Here is a 24,635-nt window from a genome sequence, read left to right on the forward strand (position 1 = left end):
TTTTTTAAATATTAATAATTTTCTTAGAAACTTCTACTTTCTCCATCTCATAATTATTTTTGTATTATTTTCTCAGCATTTGCGGTGAAACTAATTTTAACTGAAATGAATGGAGATTTTGTCATCTCATTCAAACTGTCGCGAATGCCAGTCACTAACGTCAAAATCAGTCAACTTAATGTCAAATGTAAAAAGTTTGGAAAATGCTGAATATCGGAGGAAAACTCAAATAATGTTCCAAATCTGAAAATGTGTCATTAAAACCAATAAGTAAATAATTATGTATTATGCCAAAAATAGCAATTACAAGTAAAAATCTGGGACGAATGCTCGTAAACTTTGGCTCGTTATATCAATAACCTCAAAACACATGTACGGTATAAGTGTATTGTTTAGTTCTCGTGTAGTTAGTAAACGTAGCATACGTCGTTACTCGTCTGATAGTACTAAGAAGCTGTTGGAATTTCTAGCCGATATGCCGAAAGCGACTTCAGCCAGAATCGCTGAGGCCCAACGTCAAAGGCAACAGATAACAAAAAAGAGTGAAAAATATGGTCCAAGCACAGTATACCTCCAGGTGATTGGATCAGGCGCAAGAGGAGCCCCCAACACGCTTTACCTCTTTACAGACCAAAAACGGTAAGTTACAGCTTTACAATATTTCCATGTTAGACTGTGTTTATTTTTATGGTAACCATGGTATTTTCCTTTGTATATTATGACTGAGGCACAGCATGGTCTTTTTAATAGGTAGAGTTTATAGATTCTTGATGCTGGACCTCAATACACATGGGGCAATAAATATTTATACTGGGTCTTGTGTATTTGAGATTAAAAACATGCAGAGCAGAATAAATTGCAAGGTTGTTGCATCATAAATAAAGTTTCACCCCCTTGCATCATCTCAGTGATCCTATGGTATTATGTATCCTCCTGTACTAATTGATTATAATTTTTTCCTTGTAATTATAGACAAAACTCATTAATGAGTAAGAAGACAATATTGAAAACTAAGATTTACTGAAGTGACCGAAAAATATTCTCCTGTGCTTATCATTATAAAGTTCCTTAAAATGAACACTTTGTTTTCCATTACTTTTTACACAAACCACTGCACATTGCACGGCAGCTGGTTGCCCAGCCACAGCACTAACCAAGCAGTCTAACTTTGCTACAACACAGCCTAAATGATTAACACGTTGACTGCCCGTGCATTACATGTAATGCAATTTTGATCTGGCTGTGACGTCCGTGCATTATATTATATAATGCATTAGTCAGTGGCAATTGAACTGCATTTACTGCGCTGGATGTGTGAGCTATAACTTTATTTTTCTAGGGGCGTATGAACAGACTTGACAAAAATAAAACTCAATGTCCCATCGAAAATTGTTATTTTTTTATCAGTAGAACATTTTAAGTATGGTATTACTCATTGGACGTACGACGAGATTATCCAAATAGATGGGTGAGTCAATGTGTTAATTTAATAATTACTAACTGGTACCCTGAAACATAGATCTATGCAGTCAAGACATTTAAATATCTTTTCCAAAATACACATACTTTAACAGAGTCCTACATTCTTCCAGATATCTCTTCAACTGTGGTGAATGCACACAGAGGCTTGCTCATGAGCACAAGGTGAAACTCTCCCGACTGGACCACATCTTCATCACCAGTAAAACATGGCGCAATATTGGAGGTCTGCCGGGATTGTCACTCACCTTGCAGGATGTCGGAGTCCCAAATATAACATTGCATGGACCTGAAGGCTTGGTGAGTAGGTTTAGGATATGATGGATACAGATATGTAAATAAATAACTTTAATTTTTTAACTATAATTGCCTTTCAACCGTCAATCTAAGAGACATTTTATTTTCACACATCATTTGATGGAAAAGAATTTGCATCGCATATAATACCCAATATAACTTAATATCGCAAAAAAAATCGCTTAGATAATGTCAGCCTTGGAACCATCAATATATTTTTTTTTAATTTCTTTCAATAACAAGTCATGACATAGACTAGAAAGATGAGGCTACATAGTAAGATCCAAAGCTAACCAAACCCATTATTTTATGTAAATTATAAATTAATTTACCTGAGAAATAATTATTATATTTTTATATTCCAGGATGACTTGTACACAGCAACAAAGCGGTTTGTTATAATGAAAGACATGAATGTGACAATGGCCAAATGTAGTCCCTTAGAGGACTTCGAAGACAATGTTATGAATGTCAAATATGTGCTATTGTGAGTATAATAAGGACTATTTTTCTTTGAATGTGTAATTTTGCATCTAAATGACAAATATACGACTTTTGTATAAAGCAACATAACATAAACATAAGTGATGAAACATGTTAGGTGTAATTTCCGCTGATGCCCTTTGAAGAATAATATGTTTTAAACCATTTTTGGCCACATTCTTGCAATGTGATCGCTTCACAAAGTAGTAAAATAACCTTATTTTAGCTTTTAGGTCTCTTGTAACATAACTAAAACATAAAACTTTATTAATTCCAGGGGCCCCATGGACAATATACTCCAAGGTAAAGAAAAGCCAGCTGCCAAAAGGCCAAGACTAGATTCGAACTCGGAGAGGGAGTATGAAGAGTTTATCCACGATGACACTGATTACTATAGGTCTCATATACGGAACATGGAGGCTAACTCATCTAATGCTCAAAAAAACAAACATCTTAGGGACAAGCCAAAATCAAAACCTTTGCATAATGAAAAAGGTAAGGACGATGATATGACACTCTCAAGAATAGTTGTGTTACTACAAATTCTTTGTAAAATGACAGTGATAAAATTATAAATATGAGTGTACAACTAAAAATTTGCATGTTTTTTAATATTCGGGGGTTAAGTATGATAAATGTGTAGATCCAAAAGACAGCTGAGCATTCATTAACTTTTGGATTACATTTAAACAAAAAAAAAATCCTATTATTTGTATAGAGGGCAATATAATGAACTTTTTTTTTTCGTTACTCTTTGTGCACATAGATAAGTTAATAAATGTCTTTAAATCTGTTGATTTATTAATATCTTAGTTAATTGAAGACAAGTTTCATCAATATTGTAATAAAAAATATTGTTCTCACAGAAAATGCCCAGAAGAAAAAGACTGATAAGGTTCTACATGAGTTGCAGAAGAAAACTAATTGTTCTGTGGCCTATATCTGCACTCTAAAGGTAGGTTAAACATTTCTTTCTATTTTAATATACCATAGTACCCAGCCATAAATATTGCACATTAACTTATCATTTATTTGTGTATTTTTTCTATAATATTATGATTCAACTCATATCAGCAGTTCATAATCATTTCAACAATCAATGTCTCTTTCTCTTTAAAATCGATATTTTTCGCTGTGCAATATTTCTCGCCGGATACGGTACTGTAATAAATCCTAACTTAAAATAAAATATATCTTCTTTATTTTCTTTACCTTTTAATTGATCAACTATTCACCACAATGACTTCTTTTTAGAAACGGCTCGGTACTCTAGACCTGGCGAAATGTGTGGAGCTGGGAGTAAAGCCAGGTCCAATGCTGGGCCAGCTAAAAAGCGGACAAGATGTAGTGCTGCCAGATGGCTCACTGGTCATGTCTAAGGACGTGAAGACACCTGATGATCCTGGTCCTGTGTTTATTGGTAAGAATAGACAAATAATTACATAGATAGAAGAGTAATGCTTCGGCACGAATGGGCCGTCTTGACCGGAGTAATACCACAGCCTCACAGAAAATTGTTGTTTTTTGGAGGTCCAATAAAAGGCTAGCAATACCCTTGTTGCCCTATTATTTCAAAATTGTAAGTTTACATATGTGGGCACTATGTTTGAAACAACCCGCTATTTTATTTTATTTTCTCTACAAATTGGTTTTATTGTCCCATAGTTTTGACGTCGTATTGTCGATACATTGTTCCTACATATATATACAATAGGTAAATGATCAAATAATGTATCAGAGATATTGTAAAAATCATTTTTTTTTAAAAAAAGAGTAACGATAGTGTTTTTTGCTCGTTCTTCTCCATTCGAAGCAACACTTTGGAACGAGCGCCTAGCTTTACTGACAGACAGACTGACGGACAATTCAATTTGACGTTTCAAAAGTGCCTTATTTAGGATTAATTGAAATAAATGCTTTGACTTTGACTTTGCCCATGAGGTATTCCATGGTCAGGGTATAGGGATATTTAGATTACTTAAGAATTAACTTATTAATTGACTATGTTTGCTTCTAGTGTTGGATGTACCAGATCTAACATATCTCAAGGAGACGGAGTTCTCAGCGCACTTCGACAATGCCAGAAACCCGCCAGAGAACATCCCGGCCCTCATCGTGCACTTCACTCCGCCACACGTGTTCCATCACCCCACGTAAGTATAGTGTTTATAATAGTCATTCCTGAGATATTGATTAAAAAAGGTTTATTTGAATGGCAACAAATATCAAATCTTTATATATATAATTCTTCTGTAAGTGTGTATGTCACTGAACTACTATTAAACGACTGGACCGATTTTGATGAAATTTTTTGTGTGTATTCAAGGGGATCTGAGAATGGTTTAGATTCACAATTTTATCCGCTGGACAATGTTTTTTTAATTAATTTTGTATTAGTAGTTGTTGATTTTGGAATGTTTTACATTGGATCCGACAAATTTTCAAATTAAAGACGTATAGACAGGACAACGTCTGTCGGGTCCGCTAGTTTATATATAAGTTTTTTCTACTCTACTCAATAACTGCAAAAGTTGTAAGATAAATCTAACAAAAGTTTTTATTATGCAACTGAGGAATTAATGTGTGTGCTCTATGGAGTTCACACATGAAACAACCTATTGTATGTCTGTATTGTACCATACTTAGTACATGATGAAATTGGTTTCTAAATTCATATAAAAAGCAATGACTTAAAGTTACAGTTCACAAAATAAATTGATCCTTAGATAGCTATCAACATTCGCAACTCTTATCTCTCCAGGTACCGATCCTTCATGGCAATGTTTGGTCCTTGTACGCGCCACCTAGTCCTGAACGCACAGAACTGCTGCTTAGGCTCGGAAGCAGTGCATCGAACACAACACAAACTGCACCTTCTGGACCCGGACATATTCCCACTGCTCAGGGATGTCAGTGTGCCCGCTGTGTGGAATGCCCACCCACCTGTACCCAAGACCAATAGTCCTATAAGGTTAAAGGGTTTGGAGGAACTTAAAAATAAGGTATGTTGTGTTTTTATAGGGTTTTTACAGTGACGGTGGTGTTACAGTGTTGCAAATTAATTATATTCCACGGAAAACTTTGGTAACTGTACCTTTAGTACGAGTTTCCTTTACGTTTAAAGTAATCGAAACGAGAGCGCGTTCGGAACTCTGATTGGCCGGCTCGAAAAAAACAACCAATCAGAGCGCCGAACGCGATCTCGTTTCGATTACTTTAAACGTAAAGCAAACTCATACTAATGGTACTGGTTGACAACTAACAACTAAAATGATAACACATATTTACCAACTTCAATTTCATTGTTACTAACCAACAATATCAGATTTTTTACCACGGGAGCTGATTGTTCGTACTGCTTTGTCCATATTGTGTAAGTTTACTAACAAATATTTATCTATAAACTTTAACCTATTAATATACTAACGCCATTTTATATTCTTACTCTCTACTTTAACTGTATTGTCTTTTTTAACACTAGCAAGTACATATCATGTGTATTGTGTACTTTGGCATATGGATGCAAGTTTTATAATAACTGCTAAACAGAGACACTATCAGCTTGTCAATTGTAAAAGTAAACTGCTTCAATATATCCTTATGCCCTAAATATATCGTAGCTTAGCTTGCATGTGGTGAAGGTGCGATGTAATACAATAATTTGTAGATAGCCCTCGCGCAGTTCCAGAATATTATTAACTTGGAGGGCTCAGCTAAGGGGGACGGACACCAGCCCACGGTCGAAGAGTGCGATTCTATCCCCAAGTTGGAGTTGTTGGCTGGACGGACGCTTACAATGTACCATTTGAGGCCTAAAAAGCAGTTGGATAGGTAAGTTGTTCAACATCTTTTTTAAGTAAATGATGTACAGAACTGACATATAGTCGTTTATCCTATCTTTTAAAACATTATGTGGTTATTAAATTAAATAAAAAATATATTAGTTATTATTTTGTAATTCAACATTACTACAGAATACAAAGTCTCACTTTAATTTCCACAACCATCAACAAACTAAAATTTTATAGTGTTTCTTCGACTTGGACTAAGCTTTCGACACCTTAAAATAATCACGCATTCCTTTTATTTCTTCACCACAGAACAGCAGAACCGAAGCTTCATATCCAAAGCTACATTCAGGAGACGATGGACGTGGATGGGTTCGTCGGCAGCCTGGAGCAGTTCCGTCACCTCGTGGACGGCATGAGATACGCGCGGTGTGACTCTAAGGAGTACCCCAAGGTCGTGTTCTTGGGCACAGGATCCTGTATACCCAGCAAGACTAGGAATACTAGCGCTATTGTGTTGCATATTGAGTAAGTAGTTTTGTAATTGGTTGTTTGATTGGACAGTTGGCTGGGGAACTGGCTTCTATGCAATAAGTTGCGGGTTCCTGTACAAAGCAACTCTTTGTGTGATGATTGTCCTGTGGTGGTAGGATCATAGGCAACATGAACACTATAGGCTAGGAACCAGTTTCCCGCAAATCTGTAGTGACTGGCATAGTGTGAATCTGGCATTAAATTCTGTATCAATTTCTTTTTCAGTGAGAATAAATCGATTCTCTTGGACTGTGGAGAAGGTACCTTCGGCCAGCTGGTACGTTTCTACGGGCCGAAGAAAGTCAACAGTTTCCTTAGGACGCTGAAAGCAATCTACATCTCGCATCTACATGCTGACCATCATATTGGTAAGATAGAAGAAGATAGAAGTTGTTTTCACTGATATTTTTGTTTGATACTTCTTATATGGGAATACTTTTTAATCGATCTAGGAGCTTACCACTTTCATTGTCATAAAATCCAGTTTTGCCTCATTATCAGTAAACACATTCTGGTGTACTGTACAATAAGTTCGTCATGCTCCTTTCTATTGCTTTTCTGTTTATCACATTTTAATTAAGACCATCTTACCACCAACTTTTGCTAACCCATTCTCCCACTATTATCATTAAACGAATATAAACACAAACACTTTATTACCCCAATAGGTCTAATCGGCGTGATCCAAGCCCGTCGTGAAGCGCTCCACGAGTTGAATGCAGGCAGCGAGCACCCCATCCCCGCTCCCCCCCTGTACCTGCTGGCGCCGGGACAGATCATCACCTGGCTCACCTGGTACGACCACCAGTTCGAGAAGATCAAGAACGAGTTCACTCTCATACCTAACCAGAATCTTGTAAGTAATGATATTTTTTTATGGTATAAGCCAGTAAACGACTTGATGTATCGTCTGAAGCAATGGACATCCTAAACACCAGAGGCGTTACAAGTGCGTTGCCGGTCTTTTGGGGATTAGGAATTTAAGGGTTGTTGGGGAATTGGGGATTGAGAAGATTTGAAAGGAGTGTAATAGGGCCTCCAGTAACCTCACTCACACAACGCAAGCGTTGTTTCACGTTGGTTTTCTGTGAGGCCGGGGTATTACGCCGGGCGGGCCGGCCCATACGTGCCGAAGCATGGCTCTCCCAAACTTAGTGGTTATGGTGATTATGGCAAACCTCTCATATGTAAAGGAGGCCCATATTCTAACAGTGAACTGTTTGTTTAGAGCTATTGATGACGATAATATTTATCTTCCAGCTTCACGACCACGCTCACAACCAGGAAGTGTCATCAGCAGTGCTAGCGGCGATGGGCGTGCAGAATATAAAGACGTGCCACGTGGCGCACTGCCCCAACGCGTTCGGAGTGGCTGTGGAACTGGACGACGGGTACAAAGTCACCTACTCCGGAGACACGCTGCCCTGTGATGAACTGGTCAGGATTGGTAAGGATTCTTTTATGTTTTGTAGGTGTTTTTAGTGGTGTTGTATCTTTGATGATGACAGGATTGTGTAAGGGGTTAAAGGGGTTAAACATCTATTTGGGAGCAAATGTAAGCTTTATGATTGTGGCATAGGTTTTTTAATAAGTCAATGTAAACTTCAGTAAAGATATTTGTTCAGCAATGCTGTTTCTACTGAAGATATTGGGAATTTCATTTGACTTGAACTAGGTAAAAAGTGAATTACATTAATATTTCGTTAATCAAAGCATTGAAAACATACTTTAAACCCTTACTTAAACTTAAATCTGAAATTGCAGGAGAAAACTCAACCCTACTGATTCACGAAGCGACGATGGAGGACGAGTTAGCAGACGAGGCGCGTATGAAGATGCACTCGACAACGACGCAGGCCATCGACATCGGGCGCCAGATGAAGGCGCGCTACACGGTCCTCACGCACTTCAGCCAGCGGTACGCGCGCCTGCCGCGGCTCAACGCGCATATACTCAACGATAACAACAGCGTCGGCATCGCGTTCGATAATATGCAGGTTTGTTGCTTTGTACTTTTATAATTTATAGTAGCGACTGTCTCTCACTGGTATAGGAGTGACAATGGGACGACAAAGGACACTATTCCATCTGTCACACGCCAATTTCTATAATGTGTGTATATTCTGTCATATAAATTCTGTTCTAATATTAGTATAATTTGAACATGTGTTTTTTCATTCCCATTGTACAAACAAAACTTTTGGAGCTTGTATAAAATATTTTAAACCCCCGTTATCTTATATTAGTACCGTATCTTTCTCTAAGAGTATATAATTGCCACTTCATACCTGGAGGTTGCTTCTTAAATTGGTCCTTGTAATTGTAATTCTAATGTAATGTAACTCCGTCAGATCACAATGAGCGACCTGGACCTGCTGCCGCACATGTACGCGCCGCTGCAGCTGATGTTCGCGGAGCACTGCGTGGAGATGGAGCTGAAGGCGGCGCACCGCCAGCGCCAGCGGGACCGCCAGGCCTCGCCCCTGCCCGGTACACACACTCCCAAACGCGCACGTAGCCTTAGCGGGGACAGTGACCTCTCCAAACGACCCTGTACCCAAGACAACGGGGACACACAAACAAAACTACCCGGCTTAGACCCTTCAAATTCCATAGAAGTAGGCTCCTCTAAATCTACGGATAATGATAATACATTTTCTCATATACAGACTAGAAAGCTCAGTACTGATTCTGCGTCTAATTCTGAAAGTAATAGCAAGTTAGATAGTGATTGTTTGCAAGATTCGAATGAACAGACGGATACGAATACTAGCTAGGGTGACTGTTTTATTCAATGCAAAATTTTTCTTTGCTCATTTATGTGCCTAGAGCGTGTCCAGGGGTACAGATAATGGCAATTGTAGTCTTATTTTCTTACTGTTAAAGTATTTTTTCCCTTATCCAATTGTTACATTAAGTATAATTTGAGATTTTCATCAATCTAAGCTTGAATTCTTAGTTTTTGAATACCATGTTCCTATAAAAGCAGAATTTAGTACTGGACACGCTCGCAATATCGACGTATGTGTAAGTAATTATTGCATTTTGTGATTTAAAACCTTTGGAATAAGGTTTATATTGTTTTATTAACTTATCAGTTTTTCATAATAAGGCATTTTTCCGTGAGGTCCTCACTAACAATATTTATTTAAAAGGAACTCTGTTATCGTTTACACTAAAAACGGCGGGACCGTTTTTCATAGCATTCGATTATTTAGATTCTAAAGAATCTACGTGTTTTAATATTCAAAGTAAAAACTGAAGGAATTAATTTCCTTACATATTGTATTATGGCAGATCTTAAATCGATTTCGAAATTTTCACTCTATGAAAAAAATAACTTATAAAATATATGCGCTTACTCTTCAGACTTGTTTGTTATCTAAGTAATAATTAAAAATATAAAATTCTGTGCCTACACTTTGTAATTAAGTTTGACAAGCGATAGACTGTATGAGTTCGCATAGAATGCACTAGTTATGTATAAAGTACATTAGTCGTATGTATAGCTGTGTTGTTATGTATTTAATAAATAATTACATGTCGCTTTGGTGTCATTATTGTCATCCTTTGATCCCATTTCCTAATTATGTAGTATATTTATTTACTTATGTATAAGGTGGTTGTAACGGTACAATTAATTTTGAATTTTAAGGTTTTAGAATTAGAATCGTTTTTTATTTTGTCGTTAAATTCGAGCAAAAAAATGAAATAGGTATGTAAGATGTTCAAGTAGATACAATACCACATTCATACAGGTACATTCATAGACCATATTATTATTATTTATTTGTAGGATTGTTATAAAGATAATATTATGACAAGAAATTGTTCTTAAAAAGCTCACTCGCTATTACAAGGGACTTATAACACGAATAAATGGTAAAAAGTGGGTGTATATTGTATAGCGGCATTACGTGCCGTAATGTGTACCTCTACCTACCCCTTCGGGGATAAAAGACGTAACGTTGCGATTGTACTTAGAATAAATGGTGAGTGCGTGCATGCGCTCACTTTTTTAACCGACTTTTAAAAGAGGAGGTTGAAGTTGGTATTAACGTAGATTTTAGGCCTTAGTCTGCTATCACAATTGTGTCAGAATGGTCGATCATTGAGCAGTGCAAGAGGGACAACAGAGCTATGTAGGTTGTATAGCTCCTTCCCTTCTCCTGTTATGATATTCAGCTATCAAGGAACGCACAGTGTGGCACAGTTTTGTATCTCAACTGTGGTCACCAGGCGTGGGGATGATGGCAAAGATGACTACTATGGTATATGACTATTACCATAGGCGTAGCCAGGGGGGGATTTTGGGGGTTCAAACCCTCCCCGAAAAGTTAAGATGTGTTTATTACATATTACATAAATTGCTTTTTTTTCTCATGAATGAAGGAAGTTTTGTTCGTTTTACTTTCTTAAACCCCTCCCGATAGTAAAACCTGGCTACGCCTATGACTATGACAATGTATGTTGTAGACTCCACGTCGTCCCGGCTGCAGTCGCTGAGCCGCGGGCGGCGCGTGCCGTCCACCGGCGCCACTGTGTCACCGGCGCCGCGCTTGCGGTACAGGGAGAGCAATGCTTCACGTGAGTCGCTCCACTGTTGCGGGATTAGTTGCCCGACTAGACGATTTACTGCAACTTCCAAAATCTGTCAGTAGATTGATCTAGTTACTAGAAATCGAATTGTATGGAATCGAAATTGGAACATGGAACAATTTTTCTTTTGATTCGTAAATTGATCAGGGTTCTGGTGTGATGTGTGAAGAGTTTGGGAAGATTCAAGCAGATACCTGCCTTGGTCGGACGTCATCTCATGATAAGCAATCGCCACCGCCCATTAACTTCCGAAACACCAGAGGCGTTACAAGTGCGTTACCGGCCTTTCGGGAGTTAAGAATTTAAATGATTTTGGGGAATCGAAGATTGAGCCTAGTGGAAGGGGCCTCAAGGAATTGGGCATCCGGCATTATTAATTAATTTTGGTCATTATACATCAGACTAAACGAGTTTCTCATCATGTAATACCCAAGTAACATCTTTGAAGTCATCGGCACCCCAGCATCAGTTAAACGAATGAAAATAACTTCTTGTTCTGTAGCCAATTTAGCGACCGACCTAGCTTTCGTGTAGTCGAAACCACTCTTTAGATGATGCGTACTTCTTTGGAAGTTATAATAATATCTGGCTGCATCAGCCTACCGGGTAAAACAGGGTGCATAAAATTCGAAGGGTGAATAGATACTATGAAGAATTTCCCGATATCCATTCACCCCTTTTCTGTATCTATTCACCCCGTTTACCCCTTTCTACCATTTTAACAGCGTTTTCCATCTTTTGCAAAATCCATTGGCTTTCTTTTTGACAGAAGCTGGTGATTCGTTTTCTATGAAATTACTGAAAAACAACTATGCCGTAATAAGGCCTACACGTTTTTTTTGTAGGCTTTATTAGGGCATGGCACATAGGTAAACAAAACAACGATTATATGAAATACACCGATATTATAGCTATTTCACTAATGTGAGGAGATGGCTAAATGTATAATTGTCATACAGACAAAACACGGCACGTCGTATACTGATAAATATAAAAATACTAACAGTTTACGCTACTCGAATTTTATAAAAACTAAAGTGCGCTCCACGTCGTGATTGTTTTCGTCTGTAGGTTCCAACATAATCGCGGCACGGGTTGCTTGCTGTGCTCAAATTAGTTAAGTAATGTGCATGCACACTTCTACAAACTTTGGCGACCATTTGACATCGGGAAGAGGGAAATTTTCAAAATAGGCTTTATTGGGGCATAGGCCTTAGTTGGTTAGGTTACTATACTTATAAAACATTACTCAGGAATATCTTTATACCTACTTAATTGTACGTCACAGGGCTTCGGCAAGAGATCAAAGGCATGACAGTGTGGGGCACTGTGAGGAAACCACGCAGTCGAAGTAACTCCGCTTCGACGTCCGGCTCTCATGAAGTGACCGTAACCAAAGCGAAGCTGGACGAACCACGTAGCTCATCACGTATGTACATGGTGCACCAGTTTGCAGTTATTCAAAATTGGAGATTCCGTTGGAGTGTGAATACAGTCTGCAGTCCCCCTCGCTCTAAACTAAACCGAAAGGGGGCACACTTTCAGTTTAGTTTAGAGCGTTAAAGTCGAGAAATTAACTTATAAATGATAACTTATTTAAATGTATTTATAGGTCAGCACAGTTTAGAACGACCCAAAAACGCTGAGAAGGAATTCACATGTAAATATATTTTTTTTGTCTAACCTTATATATTGTGTATCCGTAGATAAAGTTTATTATTTCACTAAATAGGTGACATTAGTGAGTTGTAAAGTCCCATGTTTTTAAAAAAGTGCCTGCCTATTCCTTTAACAATACTGGCAACACGTCTATAACTTCTCTGGTGGTCCAGGTATGTCAATAGGTGGCGCTGGTTTTTTCTTTGTAATGGGATTGGGGGCTAACGCGCAGACGGGTCACATGATGGTAAGCGATTAGCGCCACCCGCAACACCAGAGAAATCGCGAAGTTGCCGGCCTTTTAAAAAGGAGTACGCTTGCCATTGGGTGATCCATCGGCTCGTTCACTGCCTCGATGATCTAGGCTGGATATCCTATAAAATTTGATTTATGAATTCATTGGACTTTACAGCATATGAGCGCTACTTGCCACCTAAATAACTACGTAATACCTAGCTAAGTAACTACTAAAACTGATGGAATTGTTTTTCTCAGTGCACTCACAAAGTGACCACATAAGCAATGATGTCCACATTTCAATGAAAGAAAGCAACGTTTCTTCGTCACCAAATGTTGTGAACAGTGAGTACAGACAATGATCGATATGAATAAGTTATTTTATATCGTTCTATCCTTCCACATTTGCATATTTATCATCATAATTTTAATACAATTGTGACTTTTGTTTTTGCGCTCCCTAGGTGGCGCTTATGTAGCACGTGGTATTGTTTGTCCAATCGTAGTAGAATTTATGTCTAACTAGCTTCTGCCAGCGAGTTCGCTTGATTGACGGACAAACAAATAAAACTTTCACATTTATAATGTTTAATGTGATGGTTTATAGTTTGACACTAGTAAATTCTATTGGGTCTTCTTCTTAAAGTGCCATCTCCTACCGGAGGTCGGCTATCATTAGGGCAATTTTAACTCTCGAAACAGCTGCGCGGAAAAGGGATCTGGTACTCATGTTGAACCATGTTCTAAGGTTTTTGAGCCAAGAGGTTCTTCTTCGGCCAGGTGGTCTTTTCCCTTGTATTTTCCCCTGAATTAGTAGTTGGAGCAGCTGGTATTTGTCGTTGCGCATTATGTGACCAAAGTACTGCAGTTTACGCCGCTTTATGGTGTTCAAAATCTCTGTTTTCTTATTTAGCAACCGCAACACCTTTACATTTGAGACTCTATCAGTCCACGATATTTTCAAAATTCTTCTGTATACCCACATTTCAAATGCTTCTAAGCGATCGCTCATTTTCTGAGTTAATGTCCATGACTCGACGCCGTACAAAAGAACTGAAAACACGTAGCATCGTGCCAATCGCACCCTTGTAGAGATCTTCAGCGAACGGTTGCATAGTAAATGACTCAGTTTCATGAACGCACTTCTAGCTTGCTCTATCCGGCACTTAATCTCTATGCTATGGTCACTCCGATCATTTACGACGCATCCTAAGTACTTATACGAGTGAACTCTTTCTACTACTTCGTTACGTACAACCAGGTCTGTTGTCGAAACAAAAGATGACTTTCCGACCATCATAACTTTAGTCTTCTTTAGATTTATGTTCAGACCGTAGCTCGCACTCACGCTATCGACACGCTGGAGCAACCTCTGCAAGTCATTGAAACTGGACGCTAGCAAAATGGTGTCATCGGCATATCTCAAATTATTGATTGGGTGTCCATTCACCATTATACCTTCGCCCATGTTATCTAGAGCTTCTGTAAATATTGCTTCAGCGTATATATTGAACAGCAATGGAGACAAGATGCAGCCCTGGCGTACACCACGCATAATGTTGATCTCTTCTGAAAGAGTATAATCGACTCGTACACGTGCTTTCTGCTGCCAATAAAGATTCTTGATAATTGTCAGATCTGTGTTGTCAAGACCAATGTCACATAGAATTTTCATAAGCTTGTCGTGACGGACTCGGTCAAAAGCTTTTTCGTAGTCTATGAAACACACATACACAGACTGATTCATATCCCAGCAACGTTGTAAGAGCACCTGATATCCAAAAAGTGCATCCCGTGTTCCAAAACCATTTCTGAAACCGAATTGAGTATTTGAGATATTTTCTTCTATCTTCCGATAAATTCTATTATGGACAATCTTCAGAAAAATCTTCAGAACATGACTCATCAATGAAATAGTTGTATAGTCACTGCACCTTTTGGCGCTACTGGTTTTGGGGAGAGTAACAAAGGTAGATTGTAGCCAGTCCAGTGTCTTGAGGTATAATACCAGTGCTGTATATAGCATTAAATAAGCGTACAACAATCGGTATGTTTTCATCCATAAGTAGCTTTAATATTTCGCTAGGAATGTCATCTGGACCAACTGCCTTTCCTGTTTTTGCGGTTTTTATTGCATTTATGACTTCGGCTTTGGTTATCTCAGGTCCACTTTTAACTGAGACATTCGGTTGGATCTGACTTCTTGTGTCACTAAACAGTTCCTTTACATACTTCTCCCAAGTTCTTAATTTTTCTTCAATCGACATTGTAACTTTTCCGCATTCGTCAATCAAAGTAAGTAAGTGATACATGAGACTTTTTGGTGCCTGTTAAATCCTTAATTTTTCTAAACATATTAAAATAATCATACTTTTGTTCAAATGTTTCTATTTCTTGACATTGATTATTTAACCACTCATCTTTAGCGTCTTGACATCTTACGATAATTTGTTTATGAACTGCTCTATACTCTTTCGGATCCACATTCTTCAACTCACGTCTTTTTGTCATTAGATCGAGTATATCATCAGTAATCCAATCCTTCTTCTTGACAACTTGTGTTGGTATCAAAATATCTGTAGAAGTACTGACAATAGCCGACTTAAAATTATCCCAGATTCTTGTTGGTTCTAAGGGTACATTTATCACCTGTTGTTGAAGCTCATTTATTTTGCTATTAAGTGCGGCGTGTAATTTAAGTCTCGTATCCTTGTTATGCAATTTCGCAACATCAATTTTAGGTCTCTTGTTTGGCGCAATCAGTTTTTTAAGTTTAATCGATAAAGTCACTACTACCGGATTATGATCGGAGTTTATATCGGCACCTGGATATGTTTTAGCAGACTTGACACAATTCTTAAAACGCTCGTTCACTAAAACATAGTCGATTTGATTCCTCACGATGTTTTTAGCAGTATGAGCCGGAGAAGTCCAGGTGTATAGACGACGTGGTGGTAGCTTGAATAAAGTGTTTGCAATAATAAGTTTCTGTTCTTGACAAAATTGAACCAGCCGGTCTCCACGTTCATTGCGCTCTCCCAACCCAAATCTACCGACAACACCATGTACGATATCTTCGCCAATCTTAGCATTAAAATCACCCATGATTATGTTACACTCATGGGCCTTTAGTTTCAGAAGAACTGATGAAACATCTTCGTAGAAAGGGTCGATTAAGTGGTCGTGGTTTTTGGCTGCAGTGGGAGCATAAACTTGCACTATGTTTATGTTCACCGGTTTGGCTCTCAGTTGTAGAAGCATAACGCGATCTGAAACTGGATGGAAATTAATTACACTGGTTTTGAGATGTTTCTTAATCATAATAGCAACGCCATTGCTATGCCCCGTGTCGTTGTTTCCGCTATAGTAAGTAAGGGTTTCATCCAAGACATCTATTCCAGTGCCCTTTAATCTAGACTCGCTAATCCCTAGAATGTCGATGTCCAATCTCTTCATCTCTTTTATAATGTTTTTATATTTAACACACGTGTACATGCTTCTCACATTCCACGTAGCAATCTTTACGGCACACCCGGGGATTCTTCGCACCCTCTGACCATCTAAGGTCTGCCGGGGACTGAGGGCCGTTGTTTGTGTTGTATTTGCCATAATGATTATCCTGAGAAAATGTTATGTGGTGGTTTTCCCTTTGCCTTCCACATCGCTGTTTGTCACAGGGGTGACAATGATGACCGCCGACTGTACCGATCCACTGGATCTCCACTCGACGACCTACTGTACCTGCAGCTGCTCAGGCACAGGGAGTGCTTATTTACTGGCGGCACTAACTCGCCATGTCACAGAAATTTCATCGGATCTTTTGTAGCATTTTGTAGAGTATCCCCCCCGAGAGATACCCACTACACCCTCCAAATCTGCCGCTGCATGGTCGGGGACTGTCGAAACAGCTAGTGGCAATATCTTACCACCGATCCATTATCCGCCACCTATGGACCCCGGTAGTAGCTCGCAGCTCAGCCCTACCCTAATAGCGTATAATCCTCCCCATTCTCTTTCTAATTAGGTGATATTATTTATATCAAGATTTACTATTCGACATTTTTACATGATCTATTTTATTTGTAGCGCGTTCAAAGACTTTAAGCTCTGTGGGCCCATCGCATTTACCCTCAGCTGAAGAAGTGTTGGAAGTTATGGGCAAAAATAGGAATACCCATAGATTCCATAGTAAGTATAATCATTTTCTTTTACTAGATGGCGCCTCAGTCGAGATAGATCCAGTTCGCTCTTAAATTTCCTTCCCAGTGTGACATTGGAAACTAGCTTTTATGACTAGACTAAACTCTGTTCTAGCGTGTTTAGTAATCCTATTACTGTCTACACGGTATTACTAGGTATATGTATATTCCTTATCCAAAATATATTCTACTATTCTATAACTCCATTTAGGAATCGAACCTAAAACACTTGCATCAAGCTTATCATCACTCGTTCATTAGGACAGATAGAAAAAAAACTTTCTTTTTTGTCTCATAAAGTTAACAATGGTGTGGCCTTAAATCTAAAGTCAATGACCGATCGTAACATATTATATTATATTAGTATTAGATAAATCGAGAACCTCCTTCTTCTTTAAGTCGGTTAAAAATATTGTCAATTCTTAGGCATTGTGGGTCATGCTAAGCAGACTACAGACGCCGGCTATGGCAAGCCGTTGGTGACGCCGATCAATAAAAAGCTGACCATCATGCGGGAGGAAAAGTGGTATCCGACCTTGAGTAAGTCACAATATGTGCTCTATTTCTCTTAGCTGGTCATAAAAGTTGACGTAGATTAGATTATGGCAACCCCAGGAGGAAAGGAGGCCCATCAGGCCCATAGCAATAGACTGACTGTCACGGGTTGTTGCTGATAAAAGATTGACGAAGACTACAGTACCCTTAGTACGAGTTTCGAGTATCGTGGTTTCGTTATAGAAAATATAACGAGACCACGATCGGTGCTCTGATTAGTTGGTTTTTTGGCACCGGCCAATCAGAGCGCCGAACGCGCTCTTGTTCGGTGTTCATTCAAAGTAAAGCAAACTCTTACTAAGGGTACTGAATTTAAATTATTAGTACGTTTGGAAAAAAACATGTTTGATATCCCATTATCCCAATTGTAATGAACTTATACATATTTATATGGTCACTCTTATTATCCTTATTTTTGTTATAGATCCAAGTAATGAGAAAATTACAACAGGAGTGCCTGCGCCCAAAACTCCAACACGGACGTGGAAAGGTACATTACAATGTTTATACATAACTACCTATATTTACCTAGACTATCTACTTATGTATAGGTACCAACAATGTACTTCTTCAATACAAACGCTACCATATCAATTTCGCGATGAGGGTAAATGTGATACACAGTTAGGCTAGCGTACGGATAATTTAGGACTTGACTATTGTTTTATTATATTTGCACAAATTCCTACTGATCTGCAAATCTTACCTGATTTGCACTCATATAATAGTTTTACATAAAGTTAGGTAGGTGCTTACCTACCTACCTACATCTATTTCTGTTGATTAATGGAATATTTTTTCAAGCGGAAAACAGAGAGGGTGCTCCTCGAAATACTGCAAAGCAACCTGATTTGATGTTAATACCTAAAACACGTGAGTAACAGATTTCATTTTAACTAACATTGTAATGAATTCTCTCATATTTATTATTAATCTCTCAGTTATCGTCTGAACATTGCTCTACACTACATTTTCTGTGGTAAACGAACAGACGAATGCTTTTAAGTAAGCGATTTAGCACCGCACATGGATATCCGCAAGCGCCCACAACACCGGAGGAGTTACAAATGCATTGCAGATACTTTTACAAACCTTGGTATTTTCTATAGTTGGGCAACTGTTGGAGGATATTTGGACAAGTTTAACTGGCTGCATATTTTCGGTTCTATTTCAGTAGTCAAGTGTCATAAGTTCGATGTGGTCACGAGCGTGCTCGGGCACATACTATTTTGGCGCGTGGCTCGCATGACTGCCTACGTGTACCCAATCTGTGGTAGCAATGGGATTGTGATTGTCACTATATTAGCATTTGCTGTTTTGTTTTGGACAGCCACGAAGTCCTCTTTAACCGGGAACAAGTTACGGGCATCGAATACTAATCCCAATGTCTTTCCGGAAACTAAAACACCCGCTCTAAGGAGTAATGTAGCTTCCAGATGTGAGTAGATATTTATATTTTATTTCTTTTGTTGATCTTTTCTCAACGTGGTTGTGTGACATACGTAAAGCAACTATAGGTTTAATCGGCTGTAAAAAGTCGTTAGTAGTAGGAGTCTCAGCTAGACTTTTGGGCTGTTGGTTACGACTAACGGAAACCGACGCTCTACGGCTTTCCATTATTCCATACCTACTTTTAACTTAAAGTAGTTAGTACGTTTTTCTGGACTTTAAACCTGAATGTAAATAACTGCTAGTATTTTATTATGCAAGTTTAAAGAAAAGAAAACAATTTCTATTGTTGCTTTCAGTGCGTACAATCCCAATAACACGGCCTTCAGCTTCCTCTCTGCCTCGGAATAAAAGTCCAACTCGGCAATACAAAACTATTTGCAAACCTCAAGGTAGGTGCTTTTACACATTAATTCAATAGAAAACTATTGCTTCTCCCTAATTTCTGCAGTAAAATTAAAAATCTTAACGCTTCGTAACCAGTTAACTACCTTAGATGACCAAGCATTAGATGAGGATTTCAGGGACAGGGAATGACACTCCGGGCGTCGGGGATCGCGTGATGATCTCCGGCCAACGGTTAACACCGGTTAAATAACCGGTTAAGTAACGGTTTACCGGAGTTCCGGCTCAATGCAGTAGTAGGAACGGGGTGGTTTTTAGTCAGTATACGCTCTCTCGCCCCATCCGAGGGAATTGCATTGCGACGCCAGCTTTTCCAAATTTGGAACAAGTGTGTCATATTATAATGATAAGTAGGTAAAAGTATGGAAATTTTGTTGGGCCGTCACAAAATTAAGTCATTGCGCTTGCAGAAGTATTAAGCGTGCAAACGAAACAACGTTACGACCGCAATATGAAAAGTAAAGACAAGCGCATCACGAAACCATGGAAGCCGGGTAAGCATTTAGCTAAATTGGTTGCAGAACGTAGACTTTAGTAAATAGATAGTCTCCCGATTGATGTCGATCATGGTCCGAGTGTGCCTAGACTACCTAGGTACTGCCCAGGAGATATTATAGTGCACAAGTGTGTGCGCAAACTCTAGTGTGAGGGATCACACACACTTATAATCTGATGGGATGGGACAGCAGTCCAGTTTATTTATTTATGTATTATATTTTACAGAAAACATTAATCATAACAGATAGCTAATTACAAGCTTCCACATATAGTTTTAGAATACAATTTGAAACGATTAAGAAAAGAAAATGTTAAGTGTCATTATCACCAAAGTGATAATCAGAGACTTCATTAATATGTGCTTACTATAAGTACCTAAGCAATTATATTCAGTTGCCACCACGTGATATATTTCGTCGTTATAGGGTCCAGCTTAATTCCAGAAACCGTGTTAAAAGTAGAACCATGCAAATTTTGAATGACAAAAAATCTGATAATAATACTGGATCGTTTTTTGTAGAAGTGAACAGCAGGGCCTGCGATACGCCCCCGCGGTCTCCCACTAGAACGACGACTCCTATTGGAGTAGTCACTCCTACAAGAGTGAGTTCACCAGCACCCAAGAGATCGTTGCCAAGTGGTAAATATTTTTATTATTAACCCCATAACTTGTAGTAAGCCCCCGCGGTCTCATACAAGAGCAAGTTTACTATCACCTAAGAAATTGTTGAGTAGTCATCAATGTTTAATTTTTTCAGAAACTAACAAGCCCTGCGATACACCTTCGCTTACTCCTTCTGAAGTCTCTTCTCCTACAAGAGTGAGTTCACCAGCACCCAAGAGAACTTTGCTAAGTGGTAAATATTTATGTTTTCCGCAGTACAGCCCTCAGTTTTCTGCTAGAGTACCACCCTCGTCTACTAGAGCGAGATATTCAGCACCTATAGAGAATGTTGCCAAGTCATGAATATTATATACACTACAAGTAATGTGTTTCTTTTAGAAATTAACAGGGTCTGCGCGGCCTCGCGGGATCCTAGCAGATCATCATCTACTGCTGAAGTACCCTCTACCACTAGAGCAAGTTCCCCAGCACCCAAGAAAATATTGCCAAGTGGTAAATATTTCATTTTATCAACACACGAACTTACAGTTCGTCCCCATGATTTTCTACGATAGTATCCTCTTGTATTATGGCAGCCACACACGATACAGAATACTTGCGCAAGTCTGGACTTGTGCAAGTATACCAGAGCGTGCAAGTCAGGAAACTTGTGCAAATTTTGTCACACACACGCTCCGGTATACTTGCACAAGTCCAGACTTGTGCAAGTATACTGTATCGTGTGTGGCTGCTATTAGAGCGAGTACACCATCACATAAGGGAATGTTACCAAGTAGTGAATATTTCAATGTCTATTTTTTTAGAAACTACCAGCAGGATCTGCAGCACGCCGCCGCGCTCTGCTAACAGAACACTGTCGCCTACCAGAGGCAGAGTAACCTCTCCTACTAGAGCAAGTTCACCAGCAGCCAAGAGAACATTGCCGAGTGGTAAATATTATTTTTTATTCCAAATTATATATAACTCCGAAGTAGGTACTTTCTGGACAAAATACATAAATAATATTTGGCTATGGCTTACTAATACATTTTTCGATTGGGCAATATTTAGGTATTTTTGAGGGACTATAAAATTGCTTTTCCTACTACAACTTTATTTTTGTTACAGAACCAACAAACAAACAGATGATTCCAAACGATGATGATGACATTGCCAACGAAAAACTGATTAAAGAATCTTTTCTCTCATTCCCGACGAGGGGGCGTAAGTACTTTTTGTAATAAACTCGTTAAATAGAACTCAATAGCCTAATAAAATGAATTCAATGACTTATACAAGACTTTTACAATTTTTCAGCACCTGGCCCCTATAACAGAAGTTTCAAACCACAATTGGAAGACATAAAGAGCTCGAATTTACTTGTAAACAAAAAAGACCAGGATAAAAAATCGTGTCCAATGACTGGTACCTATACAAAAAATGTGTTTTAATCAATAAATGGGACAGTCTACACAGTGACCCAACCCACATTTCAATGTATTTTCATTTATGACCAAGTAAACACCTTTAGTAAATACATTTCTAGGAATGCTGCTACTCCATTTTAATTCATATTTCGGATTGGATGCTAAATAACTTTCATAGTTCTGTTATGTATGGTCATACATTTGAATGTGGGTTAGTACTTTCTATTATCTTTGCCCATTTTACATCATTTGTAATATATTTTCGTTATTTTAGTAAAAACTGGGATTGGTCTGCATTCCTATTGCTTTTCAAGAGTGACAGATTATTGATTTCTTTATACTTAAAGGATGTTTAAAACTAAAGGAATCCAGTCCAATTTCATTCAAGGTAATTCTTATTGATAGAGAGAATTCATATGAGAACTCTTACTTACGGCAATATTGTAGCTTTAAGCAATTCAAAAGGTTTTGTTTCCTTTTAGAAAAAACTGAGGAAAATATACCATCACAAAGTAAATTTAATGAGGAACTGAGAAGACGGCAGCTAAATGAAGTTAAAAAGAAATTCCAAAGTAAAAGATTTTTTACAGACTCAAGTAAGTAACAAAGATAAAATACCATAAGCAATATAAATATTTAATTACTTCCTCTACAGTGACAATAACAATGTGAACATCTTTTCAGAATATGATAAGATTGAAGGGCTCAATTGGATCACATGGAAATAATATACAAGTTAAATTATAAACAATCTGTATTCAATAAATTTATAGTGATAGTATACACTCCAGCGTGGTGTCTAATGTTAAAGTTTACGAGCATAATGTATCAATTAAAAAAATTGAAAAACAATGCTGTGTTTACTTGCTGGAGCCGGCACCCTTGTTATCCTTGTCTTTCTGATCCTTGTCATCTTTCTCATCCTTGTCCTTCTTTATGGTGGACATGGCATTCCTAATAGCTTCACTCTGAGGGTCCACTCCTGGAAGGTTTTCCAGTACACTCTGTAGGAATGCTGGATCATTCATAACCTCAGCATACTCTTCTGCCACATCCATGCTTTCCTCTGCTGGAGGTGCCTCCTGTTGCATGCTCATCTGCATTGCAAGAGCAATCTGCTCTTCTTCAGATAACTCCATAGCTTCATGACCTAGTGACATCGCTAATGCTCTTTCCATACCAGTGTTTTGAGGTTCTGCAGTCTTGCCTGCCTCTCCTCCTTCAGTGGTAGTTTGTTGGCGACGTGACTCTTCCTCTTGGCGTTGTCTTTGCTCTTCCATAGATACACGGAGAGCAAGCGCTAGCTCTGGATCTTCATTTGGATCAACACCAAATTCGAATGGAGACAAGCCTGAACCAGATGGGCCTGCTCCGTCGCCTCCGATCAACGGACTGGAAATCAAGGCTTCGGAGAGAACGACACAGCCTCCAGCTGGAACAGATACGAGGTGGCTGCCTCCTGTAGCGTTATCTTTGCCATTCAGAGTGTTAACAAATGTAGTCAGCAGCGGGTTGTTCTCTGCATCTTCCCCGAATGATACGACGTCGCAGTTTACCTTCTCTTTCTTCAGCCTCTTAGCCAGTTTGATCAATTCCTTCTCGTCAGATTCGACTGGCGAACCGACAAATACAACGATACGCATCTTGTGGTTCTTACCCTGGCGATGCTTCAGTGCCAAGTGAGCAATTCTGATACCAGTCAGAAGATTGATGTTACCATTGGGCTGGACACGGTGCAACTTGGACATGATGCGGCCCACATCACTCGTTAATGTAGCTAAAACCTCTACATTGGCTAACGTTAATAAACCCACATTATTTTCTGGATTTGATCGTGTTTTAGAATGACATACCAGATTTACGGCATCTTGCTGTGCCTGCAGTCTTGTTGGTAGGAAGTCTCCATTCCTCATATAATCACTGTTATCCACGCAAATCATAGTACTTTCCAAGACCATTTTGCTTGATTATTCAGCGACTATTTGGAAATAAACAAATTGAGAACACCTCACAAAGAATGAAATTTGCTGTATAATCATAGACTACCAAATTTGAAACATAGAGCTGAGTGCACAGATATGATATTTTTATTATTCCACCACAGATAGGGACAATTTCGTACACAGGGAATAGATTTCGGTGTCTACGCACAATTTGGGCACAATAGTTTTATTTTTGTTATACATTTTTGATCAGTAAGCTTGGAAAAATATTTTTTGGTCATCAATACATTATGAAATAAAAAGTTTGGTCAGCTTCCAACAACCAAGACAATGTAAAATTTCTTGACACAAATGGTATGAGTTCAAAATCAAATTGATTCATAAAAGATCCATTTACTTATTTTAATTTATATTGTATAATTAATTAATAATTGTATGCTATAAAGATGACGAACTGATGATAATCAATAACAAAAAGT

The 24,635-nt window shown here is 38.5% G+C and overlaps 2 protein-coding genes across 13 annotated transcripts; one reads left to right on the top strand and one right to left on the bottom strand.

Moving 5' to 3' along the window:
- Window positions 1–145: 145 nt before the first annotated feature.
- On the top strand, window positions 146–23,065 carry LOC118281764 (uncharacterized). Of its 12 annotated transcripts, none has more exons than XM_035602473.2 (35): window positions 146–372; window positions 445–639; window positions 1,593–1,779; window positions 2,142–2,263; window positions 2,537–2,754; window positions 3,126–3,214; window positions 3,514–3,679; window positions 4,277–4,412; window positions 5,021–5,261; window positions 5,927–6,090; window positions 6,360–6,575; window positions 6,807–6,949; window positions 7,250–7,437; window positions 7,842–8,028; window positions 8,346–8,578; window positions 8,933–9,071; window positions 11,058–11,168; window positions 12,469–12,609; window positions 12,793–12,840; window positions 13,335–13,421; window positions 17,163–17,264; window positions 17,702–17,815; window positions 18,255–18,320; window positions 18,635–18,703; window positions 19,005–19,268; window positions 19,579–19,671; window positions 20,095–20,178; window positions 20,703–20,822; window positions 20,941–21,039; window positions 21,186–21,299; window positions 21,611–21,736; window positions 21,915–22,010; window positions 22,104–22,211; window positions 22,696–22,809; window positions 22,898–23,065. In XM_035602473.2, the coding sequence occupies exons 2-35, from the start codon at window positions 476–478 to the stop codon at window positions 22,939–22,941; spliced, it is 4,593 nt and encodes a 1,530-aa protein (XP_035458366.2). In that variant the 5' UTR covers window positions 146–372; window positions 445–475; the 3' UTR covers window positions 22,942–23,065. The 12 variants fall into 12 exon arrangements, with proteins under 12 accessions (XP_035458366.2, XP_035458368.2, XP_035458367.2 ...); XM_035602475.2 differs by having other exon boundaries at window positions 455–639; XM_035602474.2 differs by having other exon boundaries at window positions 471–639.
- LOC118281767 (26S proteasome non-ATPase regulatory subunit 4) lies at window positions 22,950–24,270 on the bottom strand. Its single transcript, XM_035602482.2, has one exon. It carries the CDS (start codon window positions 24,169–24,171, stop codon window positions 23,074–23,076), a length of 1,098 nt encoding a protein of 365 aa, XP_035458375.1. The 5' UTR covers window positions 24,172–24,270; the 3' UTR covers window positions 22,950–23,073.
- Window positions 24,271–24,635: the final 365 nt, after the last annotated feature.

The sequence above is a fragment of the Spodoptera frugiperda genome, chromosome 26 (assembly GCF_023101765.2).
Source record: "Spodoptera frugiperda isolate SF20-4 chromosome 26, AGI-APGP_CSIRO_Sfru_2.0, whole genome shotgun sequence".
Taxonomy (NCBI): Eukaryota; Metazoa; Arthropoda; class Insecta; order Lepidoptera; family Noctuidae; genus Spodoptera; species Spodoptera frugiperda.